The sequence below is a fragment of the Anolis sagrei genome, chromosome 2 (genome assembly GCF_037176765.1).
Source record: "Anolis sagrei isolate rAnoSag1 chromosome 2, rAnoSag1.mat, whole genome shotgun sequence".
NCBI classification, from domain to species: Eukaryota; Metazoa; Chordata; class Lepidosauria; order Squamata; family Dactyloidae; genus Anolis; species Anolis sagrei.
This window is the reverse complement of record NC_090022.1, coordinates 179,065,485-179,082,746: the sequence shown is the minus strand read 5'-3', so window position 1 is coordinate 179,082,746 and position 17,262 is coordinate 179,065,485. Positions and strand designations below refer to the sequence as shown.

Genomic DNA, 17,262 nt, shown 5'->3' with positions numbered 1-17,262 from the left:
ATCTGTCGGGGGTGCTTTGAAAGCAATTTTCCTGCTTCTTGGCAGGCGGTTGGACTGGATGGCCCAGGAGGTCTCTTCCAACTCTATCATTCTATGTGAGTTTTCGCAATAATAGTTCCATTTGGATGTAATTAGACCAAGGAAGGCATGTACTGTGTCTTTAAAAAATATTAGCTATACCATACAACTTATGTCATCTACTTTTTTTTACATTTCTACATATTTGTAAAAATAAAAGTCTTGTCATCATAGTATTTTGGATATACGTACATTTAAATGTCTGTTTGTCGACAGTGAGTTGTTTCTGCATGTCAGCAGAGACTTGATGATTCAATCATTTCCTTCCAGTAACAGTTGACAATTCCAACACTTGACTGCAGCCCAACCTTTGTCCTCCTAAGTATCCTGATGCCAACACGCTCGATTCAGGAAGGGCAGGGTAGTCCAATGTCTATGGTTTGCCCAGGTCTCTCCTTCTACTGCCAGCTCCTAATATCTTCTGCTTGGGACATCCACCTCATTTTGTTCAATGGCAGGGCCAGCCACACTAAAGGTACTAATTCCCATCTGATCTTGGATGTTAAAAGGGTCAATCCTTGTTAGTACTGAGATGGGAGACCATCAAGGAATCAGTAGGCTATATTTCAAAGGAAGGAACTGGCAAAACACCTGTGTGTAAACCTTGCTTACGAAAACCCATTGGGATTCCTGTAAGTCAACAAACAACTTGAAGGCACACCTTCACACATACAACCACTGCTAAATAGGGTGTATATCTGTGTGAACTTTTGAACTGTGGTGTTGGAGGAAAGTTCTGAGAGTGCCTTGGACTGCAAGAAGATCCAACCAGTCCATCCTCCAGGAAATAAAGCCCGACTGCTCATTGGAGGGAAGGATACTGGAGACAAAGTTGAAGTACTTTGGCCACATCATGAGGAGACAGGAAAGCCTAGAGAAGACAATTATGCTGGGGAAAGTGGAAGGCAAAAGGAAGAGGGGCCGACCAAGGGAAAGATGGATGGATGGCATCTTTGAAGCGACTGGACTGACCTTGAAGGAGCTGGGGGTGGTGACGGCCGACAGGGAGCTCTGGCATGGGCTGGTCCATGAGGTCACGAAGAGTCGGAGACAACTGAACGAATGAACAACAACAACGTGCGTGAACAGTATTCATGAAATGAAGGTATTAGCAATATTTTTCACCAATATCTCACCAAACTAACAGCTATTGCCATCCATTTCACCAGGGGTCCTCAAACGAAAGCCCGGGGGCCGGATACGGCCCTCCAAGGTCATTTACCCAGCCCTTGCTCAGGGTCAACCTAAGTCTGAAACGACTTGGAAGCACACAACAACAACCCTATCTCATCAGCCAAAAGCAGGCCCACACTTCCCATTTGAAATACTAATCTATACACATAATAAAAGTGAAAAATGTTTATGTGTATATGTGGCGGAGGTGTCCGTTAACCCAGACAGCCTCCTGCCTCCACACAACAAACACAGAGGACTTGATCAGCAACTGAACAAACTGTAGGGGTTTGGGGTATTGAGGCCAACTGTAAATACTGGCAGGATTTAGGGGTGACTGCCCTTGGCATATGGGAGTTTTAGTTCACCCTTAACAGGAGAGCACTGAACCCAGCCGATGACAGATCTGGATTCCACATGGCCATACTGTGCATACAGGCCTGGTTTGAGGAGGACTGACCCACAATTCTGGGAATTATGGTTAACCCACATCGTTATGTATTTTCTAATGGGAGCATTCATAAAAAACTAGACTTTTTCCTAATAGTGTTACTAATTAACTAAATGATATTACCTAACATTCCAAAACAAATGATGCCTTTTTCAAATAACCGAGGAACTGCCGGGTACCCAAGCTAGTAAGTTTATATTTGTTAAAATTGTTTTTCATTTTAATTATTGTATTGTTTTAAAGTGTTTTTTTACACTACAAATAAGATATGTGCAGTGTGTATAGGAATTCATGTTTTTTTCAAATTATAATCCGACCCCCCAACAGTTTGAGGGACTGTGACCTGGCCATCTGTTTGAGGACCCCTGGTATAGCAGTTTGGGACAAAACAAAATGAGCAGGTTCCTGATGGTGGGATTTTGGATTCTGCCTGACAGCGAACCCCAAATCACATTCACCCAACAAGCTCCGAGTGAACCCAGTTCTCTCCACTCCTACTCGAGAGCTTTAACAACTGCATCACTCAGGTACCAGGCAACAGCATCATCTTTACAATCTTTATTATAGAAACCTTATGTCATATGCACAGTGCTCCATTTTACATTCAGACCCCATATACAATCTGTAGGTTAATGTATATTAAAAAGACACACGAGACAGTGACTCTGGTGTTCTTGTTCCTTCACGTACACAGGGGAGAGGAAAACGGCGGGCGGGTGGGCAGGTGGGGGAGAGGTCTGGGCTATCTTTCTCTCCTCAATTTGCAGAACCAGAATTTAAACAAAGCAGGCTAATCCTTGCTGGGCAATCGCGAGGGGAAGAAAAAACATTATAGAGATTTTGGAATGCTTTATTGTTATTTTTAAGGGAAAGACATGGGTTTGGGCTTTCAAAAAAAGAGAAGGCAAGACTCGATTGTGGAGGGAAAGGATGCTAAAGAAGGAGTTTGTACCAGTGGACTTTTCATAACTGCGCATGAAGATGCCTGAAAGATACCTTGTTGGAAATAACATGGATTCCCTGCAGCTATTGCAAAAGGGCAGATGCTTAAGCTGGGAGTTCCCTGCGGAAAAGCATCAAAGCCAATAACTTTGCACCCAACGCTAGACAAAAAAGGTCAGGGCATATAAAAACAGCTTGCAGAATGGAGCCAAAGGACTTCCTTAAAATCCGAATAATTCCAAAGAATTTATTTTCCTTATTTCCTTTCAGTGGTAGGAAGGGGCGATAACATTTAAGGAGGAAACTCGTTGTTGGGGTAACAAGAGGTGTGTAGAATATATTCTCTCCCAGTTTATTATTTTTTTACAAGACTGATGTCTATTAGCAAGATGACAGGTCTGTGCTATTTCACATTACACAACATACACACGCACATCGTTCCAATGATACATTCCAGAGTCTTGGGTTTAAACTGCCACACCTTAAACCCACAGCACCAGGGTGAGAGAGAAAGAGAAAAATTGCACCACTCCCCAGCAGTCACCAAGAAGGCGCAATCCACAGGAGCCAAACCCTTTTGTTTAGGTACGGTCAACACACGTCCCACAAATCCCAACTGGGAAAACATTAAATATGTGTAGGAAGACCCGGGGATGCATTCCTGCCTCCCGATTGTATGGTCGAGTGTGACATTCGACAAGATACCCACAAACTCCCTCTCCCTCACATCTGTGCAGGCATTCACATACAGACACACCCTGCCAGCAGGGAGTACTACCCACCCCCCTGAACATGGTGTATAACGCACACAAAAAGAGGCACCAGCGAGGAAATTTTCTTTTTAAAGGAAATAAAACTCCATTTCCCCTTGGGGGAAAAGCGAGGGTCAGACCAAAGTCCCCGGGGTGGGGTGCTCTGTAGAGTCCAAGCTGTAGGGGCCAGCAGAGTCATCCATGTAAAGCAGCTCCCCAAAAGGTCTAAAGAAGGCAGAGCAGAGCAAGGGAAAGGAGGGAAAGAAAGAAAGGGAAAAAAGAATTAGAGAAAGAAGCCGAAAGGAAAAAGGCAGTAGCTCAAGACTGCTCCCTCGCCAGGATACCTGGCTCCCTTTCCTGTCCCAGAAGTCTCGAACCCACCCCACCCCCTCTCAGCCCACTGTCCACAATGTTCGATCTTAAAGCGAATATGTCAACAAAGGCAAGTGCATGACATTGTGTCCCCTCCCCAGCGCAACAGTGCCCTTTCAGAGTGGAGAAAGGAGGGAACAAATGTGAAATAGAACATCAGAAGGGAATGTTTCAGGAAAAAATGGGAATGTAGTATGAGAGAGAGAGGCAGAGAGGGCGGAAACAGAATAGAGATGTGGAGGAAAGGCTGATGGCGTTATCGGGGCAAAGGGTAGAATAGTGCCCCATACCTGCCATAGAGTGGCTGCCCAGCATAGCTCACAGAGTGGGGTAGCCCTCCTGGCCCGCCGTAGTAACCCATCTCCGGATTGGAAGGCGACGGCTCGTAGTAGTTGCGCAGTTGGTGTACAGGCTGAGGAGCCCCCCGCCTCTCTGGTGCCCCTCGCTGGCCGATGCCAGCATTACGCAAGTACCAATCCCTGAGCCCCTCCAGAGCCAGGGCTTTGTGGAAGTTACGTTGAGGGGGCAACGCCGGAGGCGCATAACCAACCTCTCGAGACTGGGGGGGCAAGAGCGGGCCACAGGATTTAGTGCGGGCAGCCGGCCGGGCTCGGCGCTGGAGCGGGCTGTTGGGGTAGACCTCCCACTCTGTCTGGGGAGGCCCATCCCTGCGGGAGAGATGCTCACCGCCACCCGCACTGCTGGCCCCCCAGCATCTGCGCTCGACGTAGTAGTCCACAAGGAGGTCATTGTACGGGGGGCGAGGGTTGCGTCCCGAGACGGAAGGCGCCAGGGCCTCGGCGCTTTTAAAAGGGGGCCCCGCAGGCAACAGAGGGTCCTCCGAAGGGGCCCGTTCAATCAAGGCCTCTGAGCTATTGCTACGACGGGTCCGGGCAGCGAAGAGAGAGGCTCGGTCAGCGCTGGTGTCACGACTTGGGGGGCCAAGCTGGGAATCGTGGCTGCCGGACCACTGGCGGGGATGGAGAGCAGGGACCTCGGACCTGCAGAAGGCAGAAAATGAGAATTAAAACCATCTCAAAAAACGGTGTGCTAGCAAAGAAGTGTTAGTATGTGCCTTAAGAAATCAATGTATTGAAAGGTATAATCCAAATCAGTGGTTCTCAACCTTCCTAATGTCGTGACCCCTTATTTTTGTTGCTACTTCATAACTGTAATGTTGCTAATTATGAATCATAATGTAAATATCTGATATGCAGGATGTATTTCATTCGCCGGACCAAATTTGGCACAAATGCCTGCTACGCCCAAATTTGAATACTGTTGGGGTTGGGGTGGGGATTGAATATGTCATTTGGGAGTTGTAGTTGCTGGGATTTATACTTAATCTACAATGACAGAGCATTCTGAGCTCCACCAACGATGGAACTGAACCAATCTTGGCACACAGAATTCCCATGACCAACAGAGAATACTGGAAGGGTTTGGTGGACACTGACCTTGAGTTTGGGAGTGGTAGTTAGGTCACCTACATCCAGAGAGAACTGTGGACTCAAACCATGATGGATCTGGACCAAACGTGGCACGGATACTCAATATGCCCAAATGTCAACACTGGTGAAGTTTGGAGAAAACATGCCTTGACATTTGGGAATTGTAGTTGTGGGATTTATAGTTCACCTTCAATCAAAGAGCATTCTGAACCCTACCAACTATAGAATTGGGCCAAACTTCCCACACAGAACCCCTTTGACCAACAGAAAATACTGTGTTTTCTGGTGGCTTTTGCCGACCCCTCTGACACCCTCCCCAGGGGTCCCGACCCCCAGGTTGAGAAACACTGACCTAGTGAAAATCTGCATTCACATTCTGAAATGATCTAGCCTTTTTCTTGTTTCTCAGGCTTAAAAATAATACTTATTTTGGATTCCAAGTTTCTGAATCCTGAGTCCAGTATGGCCAATTCTGTTCTTTTCCACCCTTGGCAAAGGGTAGCTCTGATGCAAGACTGTAACTGGAACAATTCAGGACTACCCACATTGTAAGAAGGTGGCTCATTCTCTTTGTGAGTCACTACAGGGCCAGCCTTGTTATTACTCAGAGTGAGGCATCTGCCTCAGGAAAGAAGTTACGGGTGCCGTGAAAACAGAAAGGAATTGTTCCATTCTTTAATTTATTATCATGGGGTTTTCTGTCTCATGTACCCAAATTAATTTAGTTAGCCATGGGCACCTATACTCCTTGACGTAGGTGAATAGGGAACACCATTTGCTGCTCTGGCACAAGCAACACATCCCAGAGTCATTGCTCTAGGCAGATCTCCTTCCAGTCAGGAAACACATCCAGGACAAAAGGTTCACAGAAAAATACTCAAATACTCCTTTCTTTTGTTGTAAGAATGAATTACATTGCTCATTTAAAACACTCTGCTTGATCTGTCAGAAGTTTGCAAAACAGACTGGCACAGGAAGAAAAAGCATTGTGGGATTTTAACCCACAGTTTACAGGATACTCATACTTTCTCCCGGGCCACAACTATTTCTCTCAAATGTCTCTTTGGATTTCCTGTCCACACAATATTGACTTGAAGGCCTATGGCTGAAACTACTTTACAAAATTTGTTATCAAAGTTTATGGTTTATAAAGTCTCCGATATCACAGAATCACTAACAGTCAAAAATATGAAAAGCAAAACTGTAAATGGGTTAGGAACTATTATTTATTTCTTATTTATTTGAAAAAATTATATTCCACCCTTCTCACCCCGAAAGGGACTACAAAGTAGAAACGGCAAACATTCAATATTATACACATACATAAACATTAAAATTATTTATCTCAACATTAAAATCCACCATCTTGATCGTCTTGAGAATAAGCATATTAAGAGCACAAGATGATGGAGAATGGAAAATAGGAGAGAAAAGGAAGATGGTTTTAGAATACAATACAATACAAAACTTTATTACGGTCACTGACCAGCACATGTTTTAGAATCATTTCTTTCTTTCAGACTGACCAAGAGGCCTGTTTCATTCAAAAAGGTACAGAAACTTCTGACTTACATAGGACTCATAGTTAAGAACAGGGGTTTTTTTGTGTATGTCAGGAGCAACTTGAAGAACTGCAAGTCACTTCTGATGTGAGAGAATTGGCTGTCTGCAAGGATGTTGTCCAGAGGACGCCCGGATGTTTTACCATCCTGTGGGAGACTTCTCTCATGTTTCCACATGGGAAGCTGGAGCTGACAGATGGGAGCTTACCCCACTCCCCAGATTTGAACCGCTGACCTTTCAGTCAGCAGTCCTGTCGACACAAGGGTTTAACCCACTGCACCACTGGGCACTCCAAGAACGGGGGTGAGGCAACAGGAAGTGAGAGAAATCTGACCTTGGAAGAGTTATCATGGGAAAAAGGTATCTCCACTGAAGCTTTATCGTAAATCCTTGTTTCAACAACAGGCCAATTTTTTTCAAAACCCAATTCTCAGAGGGATAAAAAATGAGGGAAAATCTTCTAAACAGGGTCAGACAGCAAAAAAATGTCACATGAGTGTTAACCCTCTCCTATGTGTGCGTATGCTCGCTCTCTCTCTCTCTCGCTCTCTCTCTCTATATATATATACACACACATACATACTAGATGTCCCCTGCCACGCCTTGCTGTGTATGTATGTGTATATATATATATATACACACACACACACACACACACACACACTAGATGTCCCCTGCCACGCCCAGTCTGTGTATATGTGTTTTGTGTGTATGTATATGTGTATATATGTGGTTTTGTGCATGTGTTGTAATGTATTTTATATTTTTTGGCTTTTTAAGTCTCTTCCACTGTGATTTTCAGTGTTTTTATGAGTGATGGTCACTCGTTGGCCTGATAGGTGTCTTGTGTCCAAATTTGGGATTAATTCACCCAGTGGTTTTTGAGTTATGTTAATCCCACAAACGAACATTAGATTTTTATTTATATATAGATGTATGTAAGTCTCTCTATCTCTATATATATGTATGTACATAAGTCAGAATAGGTACATTTTTAAGTGTAGCTCCAGGCCTATACAGGCAGTGTCCAAGTTACGAAGAAGGTTCTGTAGGTTTGTTCTCCAGTTGAATGTGTATGGAAGTCATAACAAGTACATTTCTAACTTCAACTCCAGATACATACATACAAATTCAACTTAAGTACAAACCTACAGAATTTATCTTGTCTGTAACTTGAGGACTGCCTGTACAGAGACGTAGTTCAATAAAAAGAAGCCATTGCTATTCCTCATTGGTAAATATATTTTGGACTAAATAAAAGTATTAAACTGATAAAGGCATTAACACTAATACAGATATTTCTACGATAGTTCATACAGCCACCTTTTGTTTCTGTAAATGTATTTTTAATTTGTTTTTATTTTTTATTTTTTTATCTTTTATATTGTTATGTATTCATATGTTTTATGTTCGCATTATCGGTTTGTGTTTTTGGTTTTTCTTTATTGTAATTGTCATTTGGGCTTGGCCCCATGTAAGCCGCTCCGAGTCCCCTTTGGGGAAATGGTGGTGGAGTATAAATAAAGATTATTATTATTATTATTATTATTATTATTATTATTATTAAATGTGAACAAATGCTTCTTCCTCACATATTTCACAAACATGTCCCACGCTTGTCCCATCCCTCAGCAAGATCCAGGTACAAGAATAATAGACTCCCACTCTGCCACCAATCCGATATCACACCTGTTGTGTGACTGGAAAACCACTACTTATCCTAGCACAGTATACTCCAGAGTGTGGTCCTACCTGAACTGGTGGCTTCCACTGCAAGCGTTTCTTGCGAGCACAGGGGTGGCTGGAACGCTCCGGCCCTCAAAGCTGGACACGCTCCGTGGAAGGGTACGGCTTGGGCTGCAAAACAGGCAATAACGTATTTCAAAACAAAAATGCGGAAAGCAGTTCCAGATTTGTATCAGCGAAGAACTCTTCTTCATGTGTGCATATGAGTATGCATAAACACAACATGTTACTTGGTAGGAAGTTCCATGAACCCTATGGGACTCTTTCAAGACAACATGAGCCGCAAGAACTGAGTTGCACATGTTACAAATATCGCCTATATCTGTACGAAATACTGAAGAGATCAGCCCTCTGTGCCTCAGCTGTTTTCAGGCACAGAGAGGTCTTTGATAAACCAGGAAGTAAAGAAGAATTTACTTCTTGGTTAAATAATAGTCCATGCTTCTGGCCTCAAAAACAGTAAAATTTCTTCCGGTACAATGCTTTCAGTTTAAAAGAAAAATGAAAAAGAGTTTAATAGACAAAAGGTAATTTCTGAGGTAGGTTGTTCTTATCTAATCCACTACCTTTCTCAAAGTTTTTTATGCATATGTTTGAGCATAAGCAAGGCATTTTGCTGCATGAGTTGTAAAAAAGGCCTATACCTTTAATAGGTTTAAGATGTCAAATATTAACTCCCTTGCTATGTTCACTGGGTGCCAGAAACAATATCATACGAAAGCTGACTGGCACAACCTGGGGATCACAACCAGATACAGTGAAGACATCTGCCCTTGCGCTGTACTACTCTGCTGCTGAGTATGCATGTGCAGTGTGGAACACATCTCACCACACTAAAACAGTGGATGTGGCTCTGAATGAAACATGCTGCATTATCACGGGGTGTCTGCGCCCTACACCACTGGAGAAATTACACTGCTTAGCCGGTATTGCACCACCTGACATCCGCCGGGAAGTAGCAGGCAATAGTGAAAGGATCAAGGCAGAGACATCTCCAGCTCATCCCCTGTTTGGGTATCAGCCAGCACGTCAACGACTTAAATCTAGAAATAGTTTTCTAAGATCTACAGAGACACTCGCTGGAACACCTCAGCAAGCGAGAGTCCAAAAGTGGCAGGCTCAAACCCAGCACCTCAACCAATGGCTGATACCAAATGAGAGACTCCCTCCTAGGCACACAGAAGACTGGGCAACTTGGAAGGCACTGAACAGACTGCGCTCTGGCACCACGAGATGCAGAGCCAACCTTGAGAAATGGGGCCACAAAGTGGAATCCTCGACATGCAAGTGTGGAGACCACCTGCTGCAATGCACCCTGAGCCCTGCCACTTGCACAATGGAGGACCTTCTTGCAGCAACACCAGAAGTACTCCAAGTGGCCAGATACTGGTCAAAGGACAGTTAACCAACTACCAAACTCACAAGTTTTGTATTTGTCTGTTTGTTTGATTTGTTCTGTTAGAAATGTAATATAATGGACTGGTTACTCTGACACGACAAATAAAATGTTCACTACCAACCAGAACGAGACAATCCCAAAAGGCAAGGTCCTTTGGGCTCTCTCCCCACCTGTCACCTCCAGCCCAACCTCTCTCTGCTCACCTTGTCGGGCTGGCAACCGAGTTCCGACGGTCTTTAGCCTCGCTGTATAGATCTGGCTGAAAAAGCCGCCATCCCGGTCGCCGGTCGGGGCTGCTGGAGATGGCGCGGAGGTGATCTCGGGCCTTGGGGGGTGAAGGGCGATCAGGGAAAGGCCCCTGGTGATTGGAGACTTTCGCAGAATGGAAGCTGTGGGGGTCATCTGAGGACAGAGCACAATGGACAGGATAGAAGCATCCACAAACCCCTACCTCGGCAAAAAAAAAAAAAAAGACAGAATAAAAATGGGTAGCCCCATGCTCTTGAAACCTTGAGACTCATTCCTTCCCTTGAGATCGTGGGTATGAAATGTGTGATCTTTCAGACGTTACTGAAATTCAATTCCCATCAACCCTAGCTGATTTAAACTGGTGTCAATAACTACAGTTGAACCTTCTGGAGAGCCACACTTTCCCCAGCTCTGCATTAAACACATAATTTACATCCCACCTACGTCCCTACCCCTACGTCCCACCTCATGATCTAAGATCATCCGGGGAGGCCCTGCTCTCGCTCCCGTCAACAGCACAGATGCGTCTGGCGGGGACGAGAGACAGGGTCTTCTCGGCTGTAGCCCCCCCGCCTATGGAACACACTCCCAAATGAGTTAAAATCTGCTCCCTCTCTCTTGGTTTTTAGAGAAAAAAAATCATAGTTTTGGGACCAAGCCTTCGGGGAGTAGAAGCAAATGTATGCAGCATTTCGGAAAGACAATGACTGGAACGGCGATTCGACGGATGAGACTGTTTTATTGTTTTAATTATTGTTTTATTGCTTGTGGATGTACTTGTTTTTAACTTGATTTATGTCTAATTGTACTGTATAACTGTAATTGTTTGTATTTTGCCATTACTTACATGTAAACCCGCTTTGAGTCCCCCTCGGGGTGAGAAAAGCGGTATACAAATACTGTAAATACATAAAATATATAAATAATAATAAATCATAATTTAAATAAATTGTTCCTAAATTATATGTACAGTATACAGGCAGTCCCTGAGTTATGAACATCTGATTTATAAACAACTCATACTTAGAAACGGGCCTCTTCTCTCCGTCCCTGCCATGTAATCTTAGTGCTGAGCCAAAGCATGTCTGTATCTCTCCACCTCACTTTCCTTGTTCTTCCTATCGACTCTCATAATCCCTTTCCTCTTTTCTTCCTATCCATATCTCTCCAAATTCCTTTTCTTCCTATCAATCCTTCCAAACTCCTTTTTCCACTTGTTTACAATCAATCTCTCTCCAAACTCCTTTTCCCTTTACTTCCTGTCGATCTCTCCAAACTCCTTTTTCTTCCACTTTAAATCCGATTGCTGCCTTCTGCAGAATTTTGGGGTTGGTAGTTTAGTGAGGCGCAGTGGGTTAAACCACTGAGCTTGCTGAGCTTGTTGACTGAAAGGTCGCAGGTTCGAATTCAGGGAGTGGCGTGAGCTTCCGCTGTCAGCCCCAGTTTCTGCCAACCGATCCGTTCGAAAACTGGATGGCCCAAGAGGTCTCATCCAACTCTATGATTCTACATCAACTAGGGCTAACAATTTCCAGGTAATTTTAGACTTCAGCCTCTGATTTGACATTAAGCCTGTTGCCATGTAAATCTTTAGATGCAGTTGTTTGGGTGTTCTATTAGGGTACGAATACTTGCTCAGACATAGAAACCTACCTCATGACTTTGTGCAAGTCTCTCAAACTCAAAAGAAGGTAAAAACACAACCCCTCTGAATAAATCTTGCCCAGAAAAAATATGATAGACTCATCTTAGGGTCATAATATATTGAAAATAATAATAATAATAATAATAATAATAATAATAAATAACATGACATCAAAGCACACAAAAACAGCACTCAGTTTATATCCATCACCACCATTTTCCCCTCCTTGATCTAGGTAGGAGATCCAGGGACTGTGTAGAACAGACTTACCGTTTTCATGGCTGGCCGATTCTGAGAGGGAGCTGCTCTCGGAATGAAAAGCCTCTTCTATTTTGGGGACAGAGAAACAATGGATAAAAGGGGGATGGATAAGAAGCCAGGATGGGAGGAGTAGCTACATAATGCACCAAAAGGAAAGGGGGTAGGGTATTGTGCCATCTACGCAGTGTTTTGTTTTGAGCAAATGACTGTTAGCTCCCAGAGACTTGAAAAGTTGCTATTCAACACTATTATATCCAAAACAGGCTTCAATTCCCCAGTCAGTAGAGTGTGGTTTGTCAGAAATATTAAATATTAACTGGGTATTTTTGATTACAAAAGTGTGAGTCAAACACTGAAAGAGTTAGTAGGCCAAAGCCTGTTAAGAGTCAGTGGGCCAAAGCTATTGTCATCCTGAGGAGTGTAAGGTAAACCTCTGTGTAAGAGAAGCCTTCGTATCAGAAAGTCAATGAGCCAAAGCTATTGTCATCCTGAGGAGTGTAAGGTAAACCTCTGTGGGAGAGAAGCCTTCGTGTCAGAAAGTCAGTGAGCCAAAGCTATTGTCATCCTGAGGAGTGTAAGGTAAACCTCTGTGGGAGAGAAGCCTTCGTGTCAGAAAGTCAGTGAGCCAAAGCTATTGTCATCCTGAGGAGTGTAAGGTAAACCTCTGTGAGAGAGAAGCCTTCGTGTCAGAAAGCCAGTGAGCCAAAGCTATTGTCATCCTGAGGAGTGTAAGGTAAACCTCTGTGGGAGAGAAGCCTTCGTGTCAGAAAGTCAGTGAGCCAAAGCTATTGTCATCCTGAGGAGTGTAAGGTAAACCTCTGTGTAAGAGAAGCCTTCGTATCAGAAAGTCAGTGAGCCAAAGCTATTGTCATCCTGAGGAGTGTAAGGTAAACCTCTGTGGGAGAGAAGCCTTTGTGTCAGAAAGTCAGTGAGCCAAAGCTATTGTCATCCTGAGGAGTGTAAGGTAAACCTCTGTGGGAGAGAAGCCTTCGTGTCAGAAAGTCAGTGAGCCAAATCTATTGTCATCCTGAGGAGTGTATGGTAAACCTCTGTGAGAGAGAAGCCTCGTGTCAGAAAGCTCCAATGTGAAGGCTGCTGCATGTGTAAAGCTACTACATATGTGTTTATTTGTGTTATGGAAACCTAGTTCTTGTAAATTATTTTGCTATAAAGAAAAGCCTCCTGTGGAAGGGATAACATTGTTCTGTGTGTTTTCGTTCTTTTTATCACTTTGGGCTACTGGTGCTGGGTCACACTGCTGCTAATAAGTTACTCTGCGTGTCAAGGTACCTTGAGACGCCAGACTTGGTCATAGTAGTCTATGCCTTATTTATTTATTTAGAACTTTTATATACCGGTCTTCTCACCTCCCAACGAGGGACTCAGGCCGGTTTACAACAAGGGGTTCATACACAATGATTTAAGAACACCACATCAATAATACACTAATATAAACACATTAAAGTACTATCATATAATTATATAAAGTACAGTCGTTAGCATAAAAATCTCTATTCATCCCCATCCGTCCATGTGGTCAAAAGCCATTGCCTCACTCATCAAATGCCAGATTCCAAAGCCAGGTTTTCACCAACTTTATAAAGGTCAGGAGGGAAGGGGCAGTTCTAATCTCCAATGGGAGAGAGTTCCAGAGCCGAGGGGCCACCACCAAGAAGGCCCTGTCCCTCGTCCCCACCAGACGCGATTGCGAAGATGGTGGGACCGAGAGCAGGGCCCCTCCAGAAGATCTTAACAACCTTGATGGTTCATAGGGGACCATCACAGCCTTAGTCACATCCTGCTTGGACTACTGCAATGCTCTCTATGTGGGGTTGCCTTTGAAGATAGTTCAGAAGCTACAATTAGTTCAGAGATTGGCAGCCAGGTTGCTAGGCTCTGTACAGAGAAAGAACCACCTTCCATGTTGCGGTAGCTCCACTGGCTGCCAGCCTGCTTCCAAGCTAAATACAAAGTGCTGATTATTACCTATAAGGCCTATAAAGAGGGTATTTTGTCAATAAGCCCACTCGCCCAATTTGGTTCATTTTGCGTGGGCGATTCCAGGAACTGCAGTATCGGTTGGGACTGTTGTGACTCAGCTGGAACCACAGACACAGACTGATAGTGTTGTGACTCAGATGGGGTCTCAGAGTGACTCTGACGAGGATGATGGGATTCAGGTTCACAATCAGGTTCAAAATGTTCCTGTTGTAGACAATGAGGAACAGGGTGTGCAAATTCAGTTTCCCACAGCAGGGAATGATGTTTTTGATACTGAAACTAGTCAGGTGCAAATTGACTCAGAAAAGGAGGACAGTTCTCAGCCTGATAGTAGGCAGAAAGGCAACCAGGCTGACACCAACAAGCAGCCTGACCTTTATGAAACAGGAATCTTAGATCGGGCTGACAGTTTGGAATTCAGAGTTCGAAGGAGTGTGAAAATAGCCAACAAGAAGGAGGCCAGAGCCCAAAGAAATGCTTTCATGTATTGCAAAGGGTATTAAACAGTGCGTTTGAAAACAAACCTTTGTCAGAGCAACTTCTTGCTCAACCAAGCAGCTTGTGCTCGTTTTCCTGTGTCCATGGTCTTGGGATTTTGTCATATTTTCATGGGACTTTGTTTTGTTGGTGCCACTTGGAATCCTGCTTTATAGTGCTATGTTTTATTTATCTTTGAAACATTACTTGCTTTTTAAACTTTTTATCTTTTATTTTTTAATAAACTACAAAGACTTCGGTCTGTGTGCAGTTCTGGTGATTTCAGCAAGGTGAATCTATTCTGAGGTGCAACAGGGACTGAGTAAACGCTCCAAGCTTTACAGTTCCGACAGAAGGAAAAGATTCACAGCAATCATCAATGTTAACACCTTGTCACTGGTATACTTTAGGATCACAGGGCCTCCCTATTCTCTGATGCAGCCTCCTCCCTGAAAGGTAGTGCCCTCTGCTCCACCTTGGGAAGTCTGACTTGGCCACAGTGGTCCGCACTCTGGTTACATCCCGTATAGATTACGGCAACGCTCTCTATGTGGGGTTGCCCCTGAAGATTGCCCGGAAGCTGCATTTAGTTTAGCGCTCGGCAGCCAGGCTACTGACAGGAGCTGGGTACAGGGAGGGCACAACTCCCTTGCTGCACCAGCTCCACTGGCTGCCAATTAGCTTCCGAGCACAATTTAAAGTACTGGTTTTAACCTATAAATCCCAATATGGTTCCGGTCCAGTTTACCTGTCCAAATGTATTCTCCCCTATGAACTATCAAGGACATTAAGATCTTCCGGAGAGGCCCTGCTCTCGGTCCCACCACCTTCTCAAGCTTGTTTGGTGGGAACGAGAGACAGGGCCTTCTCTGTGGTGGCCCCATAGCTATGGAACCCTCTCCCGAGTGAGATTAGATCTGCCCCCTCCCTCTTGTCCTTCAGGAGGCTAGCGAAATCCTGGTTACAGAACGAAGTATTCCCAGAATAATGGCTGAGACTGATTACAGGCCAAAGTGAGTGACCACATATGCGGAGTTGAACATGATTCTACCTTGGCAATTTGGTATATATGTATTTTATCTATATGTATTTTAATCTTGTATTGTTGTATGATGTTTTAACTTGTATTAGTAGCATTGAATCCTTGCTGTAAGCCAGTCTGAGTCCCTCTACGGAGGTGAAAAGACCGGGATATAAAAGTTTTAAATAAATAAATCAAGGGAGCATCTTTATTGGATGGCAAAGGGATCCCACTCTTCCTAAAGTTCTTCAAGGGATGACCTTCCATTTGCCGTATTTCATCTCTGGGGCTAACAAGCTTTCTAGTATCATGCATGAAACATCCAAAAAAATAGGGAAAGAGTGCAAGGAGCAAATTGGTGTTTGGAGAAAAAGGGAGTGGGGTTGTTGAAAACAACTCAGAAGATAAATCAAGGAGGAAGGGAAAAATTAAAAGGAGGTCTGCCCCCCCCCCCCCCCCAACTCACCGTGGCTGATCCTCTGAAGCGGCCCTTTGCCTAGCCGCATCCGGCACTCTGCCACCTGAGCCTCGATCTCCCGAAGGCGCTGGGCAGCATCGGCCTGGACCTGCCTCCGGCGGCGACGCTGGTCGGCTGTTAACTCAGGGGCAACAGCGAGGCGTCGGGCGGCTTCAGCCACTTGTTGCTGCAGAGCCAGCTCTCGAGTCAGCTCCTCCAGCGAAGGTGCTTCCTAGAGGACAGGAGAAGGGATGCCTTAGGATCATGACCCTTTCTCACTCCATATACAATAGCCACAGAGGCGGCCCTAGGTAATTTTCAACGATAAACAAACAGTATTTTGCCCCCCCCCCCCCCAACCAATCACTGATATATATTTTCTGTTCGTCGTGGGAGTTGTGTGTGCCATATTTGGTTCAATTCCATCATTGGTGGAGTTCAGAATGCTCTTTGATTGTAGGTGAACTATACATCCCAGTAACTACAACTCGCATATGTCAAGGTCTAGTTTCCCCCAAGACCGCCTCAAGAGCGCCCCTGGGCAAAATCAACTATACTGCAAATGCTTATTTTGCGTAATGGGTTGAGCCGCCCCTGAATAGCCAACAGGATCATCTCCTGAATTTTACTTTAATACTGGCAAGAGAAAGGTGGTCTTTCCTGACATTTAAGAGCAGCGACTCTCAAACCTTTTAGGTTATGGAACCCTTCAGAAGACCCTTTTTCCAGGGGAACCCTAGCTCTATCTCTGATTTTTATGAAGCATTGTGAGCACACTAAGTTCTTTCTTTTAACTGCTCCTATTGCCTGAGTTTCTTTGTATAATGTAGCACACTTGGAAATAAAGAGAAAATACAAGAAAATGTTGGATACAGCCGCGAAACTTTATTTTATATAGGAAAATATTGGATTCACTCCTAATATGAGAAATAAAAATTTTCATTTGTTTGAGGGCCAGGCTTAGCACAGCAGGTTAAACCACCAGCTGCAGTAAATCCTGTCAGTCAAAAGGCTGCCAGTTCAAAGCCCGGGTCAGGGTAAGCTCCTGGCCTTTAGCCAAGCTTCCACCTACTTAGCGGTTCGAAAGGAAATGTGAGTAGATAAATAATTACCACTTATAAAAAGTGGGGAGATATTCTGAGGCACCCATAAGGCAGTTCGATCAAAGGAGGAAAGTTCTTCAGCAGGGAGATGGAGCGACAGAACACCCCCATGGCAAGAACC

The 17,262-nt window shown here is 44.4% G+C and overlaps 1 protein-coding gene across 4 annotated transcripts in view; it reads right to left on the bottom strand.

Moving 5' to 3' along the window:
* Positions 1-2,245: 2,245 nt before the first annotated feature.
* CCDC120 (coiled-coil domain containing 120) overlaps positions 2,246-17,262 on the bottom strand; it is an 84,309-nt gene continuing 69,292 nt past the window's right edge. For 3 of the 4 annotated variants that reach the window (XM_060763129.2, XM_067464205.1, XM_067464204.1), the window contains 6 exons: positions 16,048-16,270; positions 12,092-12,148; positions 10,131-10,374; positions 8,535-8,639; positions 4,059-4,769; positions 2,246-3,621 (listed from right to left, as the gene is read on the bottom strand). In XM_060763129.2, the coding sequence (XP_060619112.2) occupies positions 3,531-3,621; positions 4,059-4,769; positions 8,535-8,639; positions 10,131-10,374; positions 12,092-12,148; positions 16,048-16,270 (1,431 nt within the window). In that variant the 3' untranslated portion in view covers positions 2,246-3,530. The remainder of the gene's footprint in view (positions 3,622-4,058; positions 4,770-8,534; positions 8,640-10,130; positions 10,375-12,091; positions 12,149-16,047; positions 16,271-17,262) is intronic. The other variant, XM_067464206.1, reaches the window with a different exon arrangement.